General features: G+C 48.2%; 2 protein-coding genes across 3 annotated transcripts in view; both read left to right on the top strand.

Annotated features, from left to right (window-relative positions):
- Window positions 1–2,327: 2,327 nt before the first annotated feature.
- Window positions 2,328–5,241, top strand: FNDC4 (fibronectin type III domain containing 4). The gene is made up of 7 exons (XM_068564493.1): window positions 2,328–2,410; window positions 2,591–2,735; window positions 2,822–2,937; window positions 3,169–3,373; window positions 3,849–3,938; window positions 4,272–4,396; window positions 4,563–5,241. Exons 2-7 carry the CDS (start codon window positions 2,615–2,617, stop codon window positions 4,596–4,598), a joined length of 693 nt encoding a protein of 230 aa, XP_068420594.1. The 5' UTR covers window positions 2,328–2,410; window positions 2,591–2,614; the 3' UTR covers window positions 4,599–5,241.
- A 2,766-nt stretch (window positions 5,242–8,007) lies between these two features.
- IFT172 (intraflagellar transport 172) overlaps window positions 8,008–15,240 on the top strand; it is a 41,505-nt gene continuing 34,272 nt past the window's right edge. For both annotated transcript variants that reach the window (XM_068564830.1, XM_068564831.1), the window contains exons 1-9: window positions 8,008–8,187; window positions 10,781–10,924; window positions 11,499–11,611; window positions 12,041–12,080; window positions 12,385–12,450; window positions 12,662–12,741; window positions 12,960–13,047; window positions 13,875–14,089; window positions 15,015–15,138. In XM_068564830.1, coding sequence (XP_068420931.1) covers window positions 8,149–8,187; window positions 10,781–10,924; window positions 11,499–11,611; window positions 12,041–12,080; window positions 12,385–12,450; window positions 12,662–12,741; window positions 12,960–13,047; window positions 13,875–14,089; window positions 15,015–15,138 — 909 coding nt within the window. In that variant the 5' untranslated portion in view covers window positions 8,008–8,148. The remainder of the gene's footprint in view (window positions 8,188–10,780; window positions 10,925–11,498; window positions 11,612–12,040; window positions 12,081–12,384; window positions 12,451–12,661; window positions 12,742–12,959; window positions 13,048–13,874; window positions 14,090–15,014; window positions 15,139–15,240) is intronic.

Genomic DNA, 15,240 nt, shown 5'->3' with positions numbered 1-15,240 from the left:
AGCCACATAGCCCCTTCTGTCACACTGACTCTGCTTCCAGTTGGCAGGGCCTTAGCTGAGCCACGGTGATGATTAACCCAAGTACCCTGGCCTCTCTGCACACCTCTGCCTGTACCCTTTCCTGGACACTAGGTCTCCAGCCCTCTGGTCACCCCACGGGGGCTCCCCAGGTCCCTCTTTACAGGCACCCAGACTCCCCAGCCTCTGGTTGTCCCTGAAGAGGAAGACGCGAGGTCTTCATTACTCTTGCCCTTCGGACAATGCCCTCTTCTCTGGAGAGCCTGGAGGCCGGAAGGACAATACCCAGGCCCAGGGCAAAAAGAATCCCTGGGCACGAGTGCTCTGGAACCAGGATGCATCAGGAGGCCAGAGATCAGGGTTCTCAGGGTCAGCAGAGGTCAGAGGACCTGGGCCATGGCTTGATCACATGCTCAGCACATGCAGTCCTCCCTGTCCCACTTGCACCATTTCACTTTCCTCTCAGAAGGAAGGCAACAGAAGCTTCAGAGCCCCAGGGGTGCACGCACTGAACTGGATATTACAGGGGAAAGTGCCACAGAAATAGAAATACTGCAATGAGAATTAGAAACCAAAGTATCTGCCCTAAATACAAGTTTGGCTAACATTTATTTACACTGAACAATGTATTTTCACATACAGTATCTCATTAGATACATTAAGAAGCTGATATTAAAAAGAATGAAATAATGCCATTTGCATCTGGAATTTATCATACTAAGTGAAGTAAGTCAGACAGAGAAAGACAGATATCATATGATATCACTTATATGTGGAATCTAAAAAAATGATACAAATGAACTTACAAAACAGAAATAGACTCACAGACATAGAAAACAAACTTATGGTTACCAAAGGGGAAAGGTGGGGGGGAGGGATAAATTAGGAGTTTGGGAGTAACAGATACACACTACTATATATAAAATAAACAACAAGGACCTACTGTATAGCACAGGGAACTGTATTCAATACCTTGTAATAACCTACAATGGAAGAGAATCTGGAAAAGAATATATGTATATATGAATCACTTTACTGTACACCTGAAACTAACACTTTGTAAATCAATTACAGTTCAATGTTTTTAAAAAGATGATTATATTGACACCCTCATTTTTCAGATGAAGAAACTGAAGCTCAGAGAAGTTAAGTTAGTTGCTGAAGATCACACAGCTGACAGAATTGGGACTCACACCCAGGTTCTCACTCCAGATCTCATGCTCAACCAAAGCATGAAATAACTTAAGGATTTACATGTTTATTGAATAAATGAAGTAACTAACAAATTGGTGCAATTAATAATAATCTCTCATTCACACAGTGTTATAAGCTTTATAAAGATCGTTCCCCAATATTGTCTCATTTGATCCTCACAACAGCCCTGTTGGATGCTCTGATATACACGTGGGAAACCTGAGACTTAGATTAACCTCTTTGTCTAAGGCCACACGGTAAGTCCCAGAGCTAAGACAAGAAACAGGTCGTCTCTCTTTAAATTTCCCCTATAAACCCAGCACTCCTAATAATCGCCGTATCTCCAGCTATTAACATGCCAGACACATAGAGAACGCTCAATAAATATTTGCCTAATAAATGAAAGAACGACTGAGAGAATGAAGGGAATCAATATCAGATTATGAATGGGGAAGATACTTAAAAGCTGACGCAGTCTACAAGTAGGAGATTGTCAAAATAATTATTATCTCCATCATTCTGTCCCCTCCCGCACCGGAGGTGGAATTCCACTTCCCAACTCGGCTAATTCCATCTGGGGAGGGAGAAGCCTCCCAGGTGCCTGAGACCCTCGCACCTGCGCCTCTCCCGACATCCCCCCGCCCCCCTCGCCCCTGCCGGGGCTTATCACACAGAGCCGGGATCTGGAGGTTTGGGGGCCCGAGAGGCCGCCAATGAGAGGGTCGTGGGAGGAGTCCCGAAAGAACCGGGTTGGGGGGGCGTTGATGACGGCGGCGAGAACCCCAGCTGGGCGGGGCGGGCCCGCACGTCCCGGCCGGGCTGCGGCGGAGCGACGGGGGCCAGCTCTGCAGAAGGCGGCGGCTGGCTCGCCGGGACGGTCACATCTGCTGCAGGGGCCGGCGGAGGCAGTCGCACCGCCTCCCGCCCCGGAGACCCAGGCCAGCCTCCGGGCTGCGCCGGCACCGCCCCCTGCTCCCGGACAGACTGCGCGGCCGGTCGGAGCTCGGGGGGCTTCGCGGCCCCGCGGCCCGCGCCCGCTACGCTTCCGCCCTCTGCCCGCAGATCGGTCCAGCGCCGCCCGCCTCGCCGGGCCCGCGCCGGGATGGGGTAGGGACAGCGCCACGGAGTCGGGCGATGGGCCGCCCTCTGGGCACCGAGCAGCCCCCCGAGGCCTGAGCGACCGCGAGGACCGGCGGAGGTGGGTGTGGGCAGAGCAGAGCCGCGCACCAGGGGCGCCGGGATGTGGCGGGGGCCAGGAAGGCATGGGGAAAAGGGGGGCTCTGGGGCTGCTGTGGGCCGTGGGGAGCCCGGGAGAGCTGCTGCCCACCCGCTCGTTCTGGCAAGTCCTTGACCCTCCCACAACTCCTGCCACCTCCAGGAGCCCCGCCTGGATGTCAAACGGATGCCCCAGTGCCTCCCAGCGGACTCGGTGGGGACCATGGCTTCGCTAATGCCCCTCTCCCCATATCTAAGCCCCACTGTCCTCCTGCTGGTCAGTTGTGACCTGGGCTTTGTACGAGCAGGTGCGTAAAGGGGGAGAGGGTGGGAGGTAACCAGAGTTAGTCTGTGGGTGGAACCTGTTAACTGGTTAACGCACTGGCACCCACAGACCGGCCTCCCTCTCCTGTGAATGTGACAGTCACTCACCTCAGAGCCAACTCGGCCACTGTGTCTTGGGACGTCCCAGAAGGCAACATCGTCATTGGCTACTCCATTTCCCAGCAAGTATGAATCACCCTTCTGCTACCCTAACCCGTGTCCTTGGATCTCTGAACATTCCTTCTGTCACCTCCCTCCCGACCCCAGCTCCCCTCCCAGCTGTGGGAGAATCTGGGAGCTGGGATACCCTGGCTCACGCTGCCCTTTTCACCCTTACTCCCTTGGAGTGCTTGGATGTTCAGGAGGTGGCCTGGGACCAGGGTGAGGCTGTCCTCCTCTCTCACCAACTCCCTGCAGCGACAGAATGGACCGGGGCAACGTGTGATCCGGGAGGTGAACACCACCACTCGGGCCTGTGCCCTCTGGGGCCTGGCTGAAGACAGTGACTACACAGTGCAGGTCAGGAGCATCGGCCTTCGGGGAGAAAGCCCCCCAGGGCCGCGGGTGCACTTCCGGACTCTCAAGGGTTCTGACCGGCTACCCTCAAACAGCTCGAGCCCAGGTGAGGGTCTCAGGTATTCCTCGCTCCCTAAAGCTTTGCATTCTCTGGCTCTTTACCTGGTCTTTGGTCTCCTGTTTACTTCCCTAAAGCAAGCAGCCGTCTAGCTTAGATGAATAGAAGGATGATTTAATTCATTGTACTGCCAGGAAAGGAAGGAAAGCAGGTTGGCAGGGGACCGGGTATAGACAGGCTGGTAACGAATTCCTTGGGGGAAGGGCTTTTAAGCTTCCTTTTACCCAGCCTCAGTTCACAGCAGCTGCAGCCTGCGTGAGTGAGTACCTGACCTGCAGCCCCCCGGCTTTTTGGTCTCTAACCACCTGTCCAGCAACAGCTTCCCAGAGAGGGGCTACCAGTGGCAACGCTGTGATGGGTCTACCTTGGCTCTAATCCCCAGTATCTCCAACCTTAACTGTCTGCACAGACATAGCTCTCTAGCTGCTCCCTGTAACCTGGGGTCCGTCTCCTTCCTTCTCAGGTGACATCACAGTGGAGGGTCTGGATGGAGAGCGACCTCTGCAGACGGGGGAAGTGGTCATCATTGTGGTGGTGTTGCTCATGTGGGCTGGTGAGTTAAGCAGCTGGACAGGGCACCATGGATTGAGTGGGGCTCAGTGAAGGTGGGAGTTGGTGAAGGTTGTTGGGAGAAAAGGGGGTGAGAGCAGTGGCGTGGGGAGATGTTTAGTTGAGAGGGATGAGCAGGAAAAGTTTGAAGAGAGGGAGAGAAGGCTTTAGGGAGCCCAGAGAGGATGATGAAGAAGGTGGTGCTTGTGCATGGGGACCGGGAATTCAAAGATTTTCTTCTCGGATTTTCTAGAAACTGTGTGGGTATCTCACTGCCTTTCGAAGCTGTGAGTGTGGAGGTCAAGATCACGGTTCAGATTGTGTTGTTGTGTTTCAGCTGTAATTGGGCTATTCTGCCGTCAGTATGACATCATCAAGGACAATGACTCCAACAATAACCCCAAGGAGAAGGGGAAGGGACCGGAACAGAGTCCTCAGGGAAGGCCAGTGGGGACAAGACAGGTGATGTGCGGCCAGAGAGGGAGGGAAGGGCGATTTTGCCTCTAGAAACAGTGAGGGAAAGGGTGAAGGGCCACAGAGGGGCAAGAGAAGAGGGAGAATGGAAATTTGGGATGGAGGAGGCTATCGCCTTCCTGAAATTAGAGACTCAAGCCATCTTCTTTCACAGAAAAACTCACCATCCATCAACACCATTGACGTATGAGTGAAGAAACAGAACCAGAAGACAGATGCACTAACATCCTGGGGATGGGGATGGGGTCAGGGAGAGCCCAAGATGGTGATTTGCCCAAGACTGAAGGATCCCACCGTCTCCCAGAGGGTAATGACACTCCCACAATCTCAGGCCTGGTATCCATTCTCTTTCCACTGTGAGCAGGGCCAGAAGGTAGGTCTGTTAGGGTCTGAGCCCCTGGACCTGGGGAGTGGATATCAGATGGGATATGTCCTTCCATCCCCCAGGTCCAGGAGAGAGTCACTTGTTCAACCCTATCCCATTAGGTCCCAAATGGGGCCCCCATTTCACCTGTGTCAGGACCCTTGGCATCCCCAGCTGCCCCCACGTCTTGCCTCTGGGTCTCAGAGAGGAGTGTTTCTGTGGGTACTCCACCTCCCCCAGCAAATAAAAGGAATTGTCTGGGCCTGGAGGCAGATGCTGCACTGCACTACTCCAATGTCTTCCATGGAGCCTCAGGTGCTCCCCCTCTCACCTGGCAGCCCCTTCAGCTGCTGGTGATCTCACCCCTTGGACATTTTTCCAATAAAGTTTCTTGGACAAACTGGAGCTGACTGTATGGGATACTGTCTAGTATGCTGAAAACACTTCTCCACTGTCTCTCCCCTGACTACAAGGGCCCTTCACACCACCACCAACTTGACAGGAGCAGACTCTTATTTGAAGGTGTTTGCTTTGATTTTCCAGCCTGGAATTGGGTGGAGCAGAGCCAGAAGGAGGCATAGAAAACGAGGGCCCTAGATCCTTTTCCTTTTTTGGGTGAGAAGGGGGAGCAGGAAAAAAAGAGGATATAAATTCTTCATGTACTAGTGGAAACTAAGGTTATGGCACATGAGAGGGCCAGTAGCCTTTTTATCTTCACTTCCCACGTTGGCAGCTCAGCTCCTCACCATTTATTCCTCTGATTTCATCAACCCTGAGCTAATTTTCAGAAAAGGACTGAACAGGGTCTTGGGACAAATGAAAAAACAGCTACACTAATGGATCCCTGGGTGCCAAGTGTTCCTCTCCCGTGCATTTCTGTGCCTATTCTTCCCTGCCCTCGCTTCCCCTTTTGTCTGTATGTCTCTCTGTTCATTCGGTCAAAATCAGTAATAATTGTAAAGAATAAATGAGTTTATATTCACTCTCGGCCATTATATCCAGAGGAGGATTCTGGAAATAAAACTGGGGTTGGAACTCTCTTTTCAAAAGAATTATAATTTGGGGGACTTCCCTAGTGGCGCAGTGGTTAAGAATCCACCTGTCAATGCAGGGGACACGGGTTCGAGCCCTGGTCCGGGAAGATCCTACGTGCCACGGAGCAGCTAAGCCCGTGCGCCACAACTACTGAAGCCCGCGTGCCTAGAGCCCATGTTCCACAACGAGAGAAACCACCGCAGTGAGAAACCCGTGCACGAAAAGGAAGAGTAGCCCCCGCTGGCCGCAACTAGAGAAAGCCTGCGCACAGTAACAAAGACCCAAAACACAGCCAAAAATAAATAAAATTTTTAAAAAACACTACTATTAAAAAAAAAAAGAATTATAATTTGGGCTCTGGGACCTACTTGTTTCCTGTGAAAATAGGGACTGTCCTCTACTTTTTCCTAAGTTCCACGGGGAGGTTGGTGCCAGTGAAAGAAACACCTGTTGACATTTGCAAGCACTCTGTGGGAAAGACTTCAGAACCCAGAATCTGTCTGGACAGCATACGCTACACTGTCTGGAAGGTAACAGTCTTCTCCACGTATGATCCTCCGAGAGGTGGCTTATGAATAACTCTCCTTTTTTGCATCTTGATCTCTCTGGTATGTTACAAGAAATTAGACCAATAATTCTGAAAGGGACCCCAATCCAAACAAAGATCAAGAAGTCAGTCAGTATCTTTTAAACCTAACCAAGCTCCAACCCCGGGTTTCACAAGACTACACCTGTCAGGTGAGCCAAGCTCTGGTCTGCCCTCTGCCCTAAACCATAAAAGCATCCTGATCTAAGCAGCGGTCTTAAACTCACCATTTTCCAGTTCAAAAGTAGGGTGTTTACCTCTCTCTGACCACTGCTTCCAAAGCACATATCTCTCAGACTCTGGATACATCATCATTTCTGGGGATAGGAGTGTCACAGGGTATATAGTAGCATGGGATGGAGATAGGGAGCTAGAAGTTAAGAAGGAATACAGGGCTTCCCTGGTGGCGCAGTGGTTAAGAATCCACCTGCCAATGCAGGGGACACGGGTGAGAGCCCTGGTCCGGGAAGATCCCACATGCTGCGGAGCAACTAAGCCTGTGTGCCACAACTACTGAGCCTGTGCTCTAGAGCCCGCGAGCCGCAGCTACTGAGCCCACGTGCCGCAGCTACTGAGCCCACGTGCCACAACTACTGAAGCCCATGCGCCTAGAGCCTGTGCTCCGCAACAGAAGCCACCTGCTCGCCGCAAATGGAGGAAGCCCGCGCACAGTAACGAAGACCCCAATGCAGCCAAAGATAAATAAATATATTTTTTTAAAAAAGGGGCTTCCCTGGTGGCGCAGTGGTTGAGAATCTGCCTGCCAATGCAGGGGACACAGGTTCGAGCCCTGGTCTGGGAAGATCCCACATGCCGCGGAGCAACTAGGTCCGTGTGCCACAGCCACTGAGCCTGCGCGTCTGGAGCCTGTGCCCCGCAACAAGAGAGGCCGCGATAGTGAGAGGCCCGTGCACCGCGATGAAGAGTGGCCCCCGCTTGCCACAACTAGAGAAAGCCCTCGCACAGAAACGAAGACCCAACACAGCCAAAAATATAAATAAATAAATAAATGAATGAATAAATTTAAAAAAAAAAAGAAGGAATACAAAGGGTGTTTAAATGCACCAGCTCTGGGTTGAATCCCAGTTCCGTTCTTAACGCACTGTGTTAGCTTAGGCAAGTGACCCCTCTAATCCTGAGTTTCATGTTATATAAAATGGGACTAATAATGCTATCCCCTTCAAAAGGTGGCTTTGAGATTAAAGGAGACAATGCATGTACAACACTTTGCACGGTACCTGGCAGACACATACTGAGTATTCCCCGTTACCCATCGTTATCAGCCTTGTGATCCCGTGCAAGTTACATAACCTATTTAGGATCAATTCCGTAAAAGGCCTATAATAGCAACTGCCCCGCTTTCCTCCAGGGTTGTGCGGATTAAAAGAAGGCACTCAGCCACGCTTACGTACATCGAACAGCTAGAGAGACTACGATTACGTAGGACCCCGGAGATGGCGGAAGGCTTGTGGGCGTGGCTGGAGTTTGGGTTTGCATGCCACGATGGGATTGGTCGAGGAGAGAATTCATCAAGCCCTCTGGTGGGGGGTGGGTCCCGGGTCCCTCCCTAGACCTCACTGCGGCTGCGCGGGTTCTGTTTTGCTTCGCTGCGAACCTACGCGGTGACCTTGCGACGCGTGTCGCGCTCAGGTCGCTTCTGCGTCAGCAGCTGCCGCTGCGGCTGCGTGGCGGGTTGTCCAGGTAACCACGGGAGTTGTCCGCTATCTGTTGGCATCTGAGAGACAGGTGTTCGTTATGCAGTTGAAGCACCTGAGGACCCTGCTGAGCCCCCAGGTGAGGAGTCGCGTGCCTCTTCCCTCCCTCGCCCGCCTTAATGTTCCAAGAAAAGTGGGGGACTGAAGTTTAAAAACGTTGAGCGCCTACTGTGTGCAGAAGACCGAAGGCTATAGTTGTGATTCGGACTCTGCTACGTCCATAGAGTGTTGAGTAGGTGAGATGGAGTGCTGAGCACCGTAGCTTTCATTTCGTTCCATTTAACGAATCGGTTGTGTACCAGGTCCCATGGTGGGGCTCCAGGGGATCCAGAACTTGCTCAGTTGTTGCCCTTGCCTTCAAGAGGCTCGTACTAGAGGCAGAGGCACACGTGTAAACAACGAACATTAATCTACACCTCTCAAATAAGCACTTTAGGTGTAAGCCCACCTAAAGGAGTGCAGACGACCACACCGTTCGTTCTGATGGTGAAGATCCCAGATTCAGAAGAGGCTGGACACTGGGGGAGGAACCCTAGAACATGGTGAAGAAAGGCTGGGTTTCGGAGTCAGGAGGCCAGAATTCAAGTCCTAGCACCTCACTACTTTAAATAAATGACCTGATACCCCTGACTTTAGCCTTTATCACACAGGCTCTCTGAGCACTCACCCAAACTTCTACATTTGGAAAATGGGAGTAATAATAATCGCAGCCTTAGGGGGTTAGGGGGAAGAATTAAAGGAAGTAGTATACACAAGAGAACGTTGTAAACTGAAAAGTAGCGTGAAAACTGAGAGACAAGAGAGAAGGACATTCAAAATGCAAAGGACAAAATAATAGAAAGCTAATAAGAATATCTGTCATAACTGAATGTTTAAGGTGTACCAGGGCAGTGTAAGTAAAGAAGCTAGTGTTGCGGATTATGGAGTCAGACACACATGGATTTAAATCTTGGTTCTGCCACTTAAACTGTGTTTGTAAACTTGAGCAAATTACTTAACCTTTCTGTGCCTCAGTTTCCCCATCTGTAAAAGATGCATAATAATAGCTTCTACCTTAGTTATGAGATAAAATGAGATAATGCATATCAAGCACTTAGCAAAGTGCCTAGTCCACGCTTGTTAAAGGTTAGCCATTATTCTGTTCTCTACCTCATGTAATCCTCGCTACAGTCCTGTGAGGTACATATTGTAGAGAAAGGAGAATTGATTGATTATGAGAATCAGGAAGGCTTCACAGAGAGTGTGGCTTTAAGAGAATAGAAGGAAATTAGAACAAAAGAGAGGTGTGCTCATTGCTCAGTAAACTGTTCTCTGAATCTGTATTTCTAAAATTCCTTTACCCTAATGGAATAATTGGAAATGAAATCTTCCTTCAATCTTTCAAAATAAGATGATGTCACGATGCAGGTAAGGGCTGAATGCCCAGGATTGGGCAAAATGATTAAGGAAGATGATTGGCAACAATTGATAAGCCCTCTACCCTCCTAACCTAATTTAGTCAAGAGTTGGAGGGGGCTAAAGGTGGTGGTGTGGCTATTTTCTGACTCCAGTTTGAGGATTTTGATGAAAAATGCCTTTTTTACTTCTGACTTTGGAAGTGGGTAGGTTAGGAGTAAAAAGTAACAATGTTTTAAGCCAGGGCTCTAGAGCCCAAGTAGTTAAACAATTGGAGCAGAAATTAAATTTTTTTATTTCAAGGAGGGAAATCCTTAGTGCAGAACCACAGACCACCAGGGCTGGTGGTGGAAGGGACAGACATGACAAGAATAATTCACTGGGAGTTGATCGCTTCTAACTTGGGCTTCTGTGAAGTGGATTGTTAAGGGTAAAAAAAGACAAAAACCAAAGTGGCATTGTTTATCCTGTCTCAACTCTGATTATTTTACTTCCCATTCCAGAACTTTCACTGTCTCTCCCTTTCCTGCCAAATAAGCCCAAACTCAGCCTAGCTTCAAAGACCCTTGTTGAACTGGCCTCTGTCTGTTTTTCCTGCCTCACCTCCTCTATTCTGCTATTTACAATATAGTTTCAGCTAAATTAAATTACTATTTATTGACCAGAACTTGCCATTGCTCATGCCATTCCTTCTACCTCAGGTAATTTCCCTACCTAACTGTATCCATTCTTCAAAGCTTAATGTTGATCATTTAAGTGGAAAATTATCTCAGGCTTTTCCAAACTATTACAGTGCTTTATATGTGCCTCTCTTATGGGACTTTTCCCGTTTTTTGTACCATCTTATTAGATCCTTGGGCAGGGACCATGTTTTGCTCCTTGTCTCTCTCTTAGCATTTGGCCAAGTGCCTTTTTTATTAAGGTACTCAAAAAACATTAATTGAATGAATGGCTAAAGACCAAAACTTTGCAGTTATTTCAGTAGCAGACCTGGGGAATGAGGGAATAAGGAGGCCACTGCAGGGACACATTGGTACAGTTGATTTACCATGTCACCTCTTAGTGCATTTGCATTATGGGTTTCTAGAAGCACTTTGTTCTCACCATCCAGGGCTCTATAGCCTTGGAGACCTGGATGGATTATGGGCATCTCTTTGTTTTAAGGACTGTGCTAGAAGGAAAATTGACCAGAGTCACTCTAGAAGTAATGGAACTAGAAATGCTTTTGGCATTCTAGACCAGCACCTGGGTTTATTTTTGCCCCTTTGCTTCTGCAGGATGGAGCTGCAAAGGTCACCTGCATGGCATGGTCCCAGAACAATGCCAAATTTGCTGTCTGCGCAGTGGACCGAGTGGTGTTGCTGTATGATGAACATGGGGAGCGAAGAGATAAATTCTCCACCAAACCAGCCGACATGAAGGTGAAGGGAATATTCATGTGTACCTTAATCTGTTGATGGGACCCTATAAATCTAGAAAACTTCCTATCCTGCTTCCTAGACACAGGCATAGGAAATGGCCCGCCCTTCCTTTTCTCAGTATAAAGCCCTCAAGCCCACTGCAGTCACACATGCACCTTTTCTTCTTTTTTTTCTTTTTTTAGATTAGAGCATAGTATTCTTTTTTTATATATAAATTTATTTTTTTTAAATTTATTTATTTGTGGCTGCCTTGGGTCTTCGTTGCTCCGTGAGGGCTTTCTCTAGTTGTGGCGAGTGAGGGATACTCTTTGTTGCAGTGTATGGGCTTCTCACTGTGGTGGCTTCTCTTGTTGTGGAGCACGGGCTCTAGGTGCACAGGCTTCAGTAGTTGTAGCTCGCGGGCTTAGTTGCTCTGCGGCATGTGGGATCTTCCCGGACCAGGGCTCGAACCCATGTCCCCTGCATTGGCAGGCGGATTCTTAACCACTGTGCCACCAGGGAAGTCCACCTTTTCTTCCCTTTTAAGGATACTCATTACTTCTTTTTCTTTCCTTTTTTTCTTTTTGACTCTTAGTATGGCAGGAAGAGCTATATGGTGAAGGGCATGGCTTTTTCTCCTGATTCCACCAAGATTGCCATAGGACAGACTGACAACATCATCTATGTCTACAAGATTGGAGAAGATTGGTGAGGATAGAGATTGGGAGATGGGGTGTCCCAGAGAAGAAGGGAAAGGCAGGAAGAAATGCCTCACTGGAAGGGGGAATAGAGAGGATGAGGAGCCAAGCTGGGGCTTGGAAGGTAGAGGCCTTCTGGAGTCTGTTGTTGTAGCTTCCCTACCTTTGCGTGCACCACGTGTTCTATGATCCCATCCCTGGAAGAGTCAGTCTTAGATCAACAAGGAAGCCCTGTGAGATCCTGGGGAGCCCGGAGTGATGTTTTGTCTTTGTTATTCTTCCAAAGCTACTCAGGCTCCTTTGAGGGCTTCTGTGGAGAGGTAGGAAACACTAGCGGGCCAGGGAAGGTATCTACAATTCCTCCCCTCCCGCAGCATCATTTGTAGCAGTTTATTCATGGAAGTGGTTTGTAATATGCTTCCCTCCTTTTATTTAACAGGGGTGACAAGAAAGTCATCTGTAACAAGTTCATCCAGACGGTAAAGTTCAAACCAGTCCCTGGGAGATTAGGATGAACAAGCATGTATCAGTATATCCGCTTATAAATACAACCAGAAGTTGCATTTGTTAACATCTGGCTCTGACTTTTCCTACTGCGTGAATGTACTGCCTGCCTGCTCATCCCCCTGTGCTTTCCTCCTTAGAGCCCAGTTGTGTCCCCTCCTCTCCTTCCCTATAGGGGGTTGGAGTGGTGGCATGTGGTGGGCTGTCCAGGTTCAGGTTGTTATCAGTGTGCTAACATACATAGACAGCTTTATCCTTTTCATTCTTTCTTTCTTACAGAGTGCTGTTACTTGTCTGCAGTGGCCAGCAGAATACATCATTGTCTTTGGACTGGCTGAAGGGAAGGTAAAGGAGGGAAGAGAAACACAGGAGAGGTTGTGCATGGGGATAATGGTTCTGGAAAGAGGTATATGGTTAATCTTCTCCCTTAGGGTCAAGTTGTGTACTGGGGAGACTACCCAGGGAACAGTTTTTGGTTTTTTCTTTTTCTTTCCTTAGGACCTGGGTGAAATTGAAAGTAGCCTAACCAGACTTTTGTCCATTCTCCCATTTTCAGGTTCGTTTAGCAAACACCAAAACTAATAAATCATCTACCATCTATGGGACAGATTCTTACGTGGTGTCCCTGACAACGAAGTGAGTAAGGGAGAGCGGTATCCCAAAAGCTTGGAAATGGTAGGAAAAGCTATAGGGGACTCTGGACTGGGGGACCATAGTATGAAAGGTGGAGAGAGCTGGTAGCAGGAACCGCAGGTAGGGTAGTGTTTGACAGAGAAAGGGGACTTTCTTGGTGAGACAGGATGCTCTAATGTCTTCCTGTATTTCTCTCCTTTCCTCCTTTTCCCCTTTTTTAGTTGCTCTGGGAAAGGAATTCTCTCTGGTCATGCAGATGGCACCATTGTTAGGTATTTCTTTGATGATGAAGGCTCTGGAGAGTCACAGGTATGAATAAAGGATGCTCTGGAATAGGGGAGAAGGAAATCCCAAGAACTCTCCGAGAGGAGGTTGGACATCTAAGGAATTTAGATCATGGTGCTGGGAGAAGAGGCTAGAGGAATGAGACCTCAGGCAGAGAGACACTTGGATGTGGCCACAGAAAGGATTTGTTTTTCGGAGGCCAGAGCTTAATATTTATGGGAAAGGATGAATCATGTGGAAGGGACCTTGAGGCAAAGAGAAATAAAGACTCCGAGAGTAATGAAAAGTGAAAATTAGTCTCATTTATGTAAAATATATATTCATGTATATAAATTCATAGAAAGAAAGGGTTGTTTACTCTTGAGAGGGAAAATATGGGGGATTAAAGGAAGGTTCATGTTTTAATCTATGTAATTCTCTATTGTTTGAATCATTTACGTTAAGAATTACTTGTGTAATAATTAAATGTATCCCTCCTGGAATAAAGGGGCCATATGCTCCCTGTGGGCCTATACGGTATTGGTTAATGTGTAGGACAGCTTCCTTTGGGGGGCCTTATTAGGTGAATATTAAAGATCTGCAGACACAAGTATTTTGAGGTTCCATCTTGAACACAAGATCAATAAGTGTGTATTTGTATATATGTCATAAAAGATGTGTGTGTGAGTGTAAGACAGAAAGATAATTTGTGAAGTCTTCGGATTAAGATGTGTTAGGGTGGGAAAATGTTGGGAGAAAGATTTCTGCAGAGTAGGATGGTCAGAGTGAGTGTGTCAGATGCTAGGAATGAGAAATTTCTGAGGTGGAGTCCTCAGAGTCAGAGTGATTGAAACCCTCTACTTCTGTCTTAGGGGAAGTTGGTGAACCACCCATGCCCACCCTATGCCTTGGCTTGGGCAACCAACAGCATTGTGGCTGCAGGCTGTGATCGGAGGATTGTGGCCTATGGAAAGGAAGGCCACGTGCTACAAACTTTTGACTATAGCCGTGACCCTCAGGAACGGGAGTTCACCACAGCTGCAGCAAGTCCTGGGGGCCAGTCTGTTGTGCTGGGAAGTTATGACAGGTGGGTCTCCTTTCCAGTTGCAGCTTCTGCCTGCTCTCCCTGTGTACACTCTTCTTTAGTCCAGTTTTGCTTCTCAACCAGAGTGGGAGACTGGATCAGAATCAAGTGATTCTTAAGTTTTAATTCATGCACTTTCCTCTTCCTGCTCCCACCATCCGTTGGCATGTCTGCAGTTCCAAAACGCACCATGCTCTTGTTGTGTCACTGCCTCTCCCCGGGATTCCACAGCAGAATTCATCTCCACTTTCTTTGTGTTCCCTTTGCCCCTTTTCAGACCACTGGCTTAGTGTTTATCACATATAATGTGTTTATCACATTATATTATACTTTGGTGTTTGTATCTAACTGGTTAAATTGAAGAGCCCTTGAGAAGAGGGCCTATTATTCATTTTTTTTTTAAGTCTCCAGGGCCTAGATTAGCATCTAGTATATAATACATGCTCAAATGTTTGGTAAATGAATGAATGAATGAATGAATGAATGAATGATGGAACGGTGAATAAATAGCTAGAGTCTGGGTCCCATCTCTTCCTTGGAGCGCTTTTAACCCCAGCTTGTCAGTCCTGTCTTTCTGTCCCCTTCAGTCTCATGTGTGTCTCTTCCTTTCTTTCTTCTCTGACTCCTACCATTTCTCTTTTCTTTTTCCATGTTTCTCTATTGCTAACAGCTCATTTTTCTCACTAGCCACAATCTATTTTTATTTTCTCCACTCCTATCTCTCTTACTCCATTTTACTTTTGACTTGATTTTCCCAATTTACTTCCTTTGAACACTTTTGTCCGCTCCTACTAGACCTCCCAACTTGTCTGTTCTCTTTTATTTCCTCTGTTCTCTGATGTAGCAAGACTAATTTCCTTCCGTTACAGGCCCATTTTCAGTTTTTCTCAGCCTCCAACTCTTCTAAAAGCCACGTACTTAATTTCAGACTACGGGTACTCAACTGGAGCCCTCGAAGAAGCATCTGGGAAGAGGCAAAGCCCAAGGAGATTGCCAACTTATACACCATCACTGCCTTGGCCTGGAAGCGGGATGGCTCACGACTCTGTGCGGTGTGTGACTAGTAACCCCTTCCTGCTTTGGTGACTTTCTTCAAATTAAGAGAAATCCCACCTTATCCTAAAGCACTCTCTTCTGACACTAGAGAATCTCCT

Source organism: Eschrichtius robustus, chromosome 15, assembly GCF_028021215.1.
Source record: "Eschrichtius robustus isolate mEscRob2 chromosome 15, mEscRob2.pri, whole genome shotgun sequence".
Lineage (NCBI taxonomy): Eukaryota > Metazoa > Chordata > Mammalia > Artiodactyla > Eschrichtiidae > Eschrichtius > Eschrichtius robustus.
The sequence above is the reverse complement of the archived record's forward strand: the minus strand, read 5'-3'. Positions and strand labels throughout refer to the sequence as shown.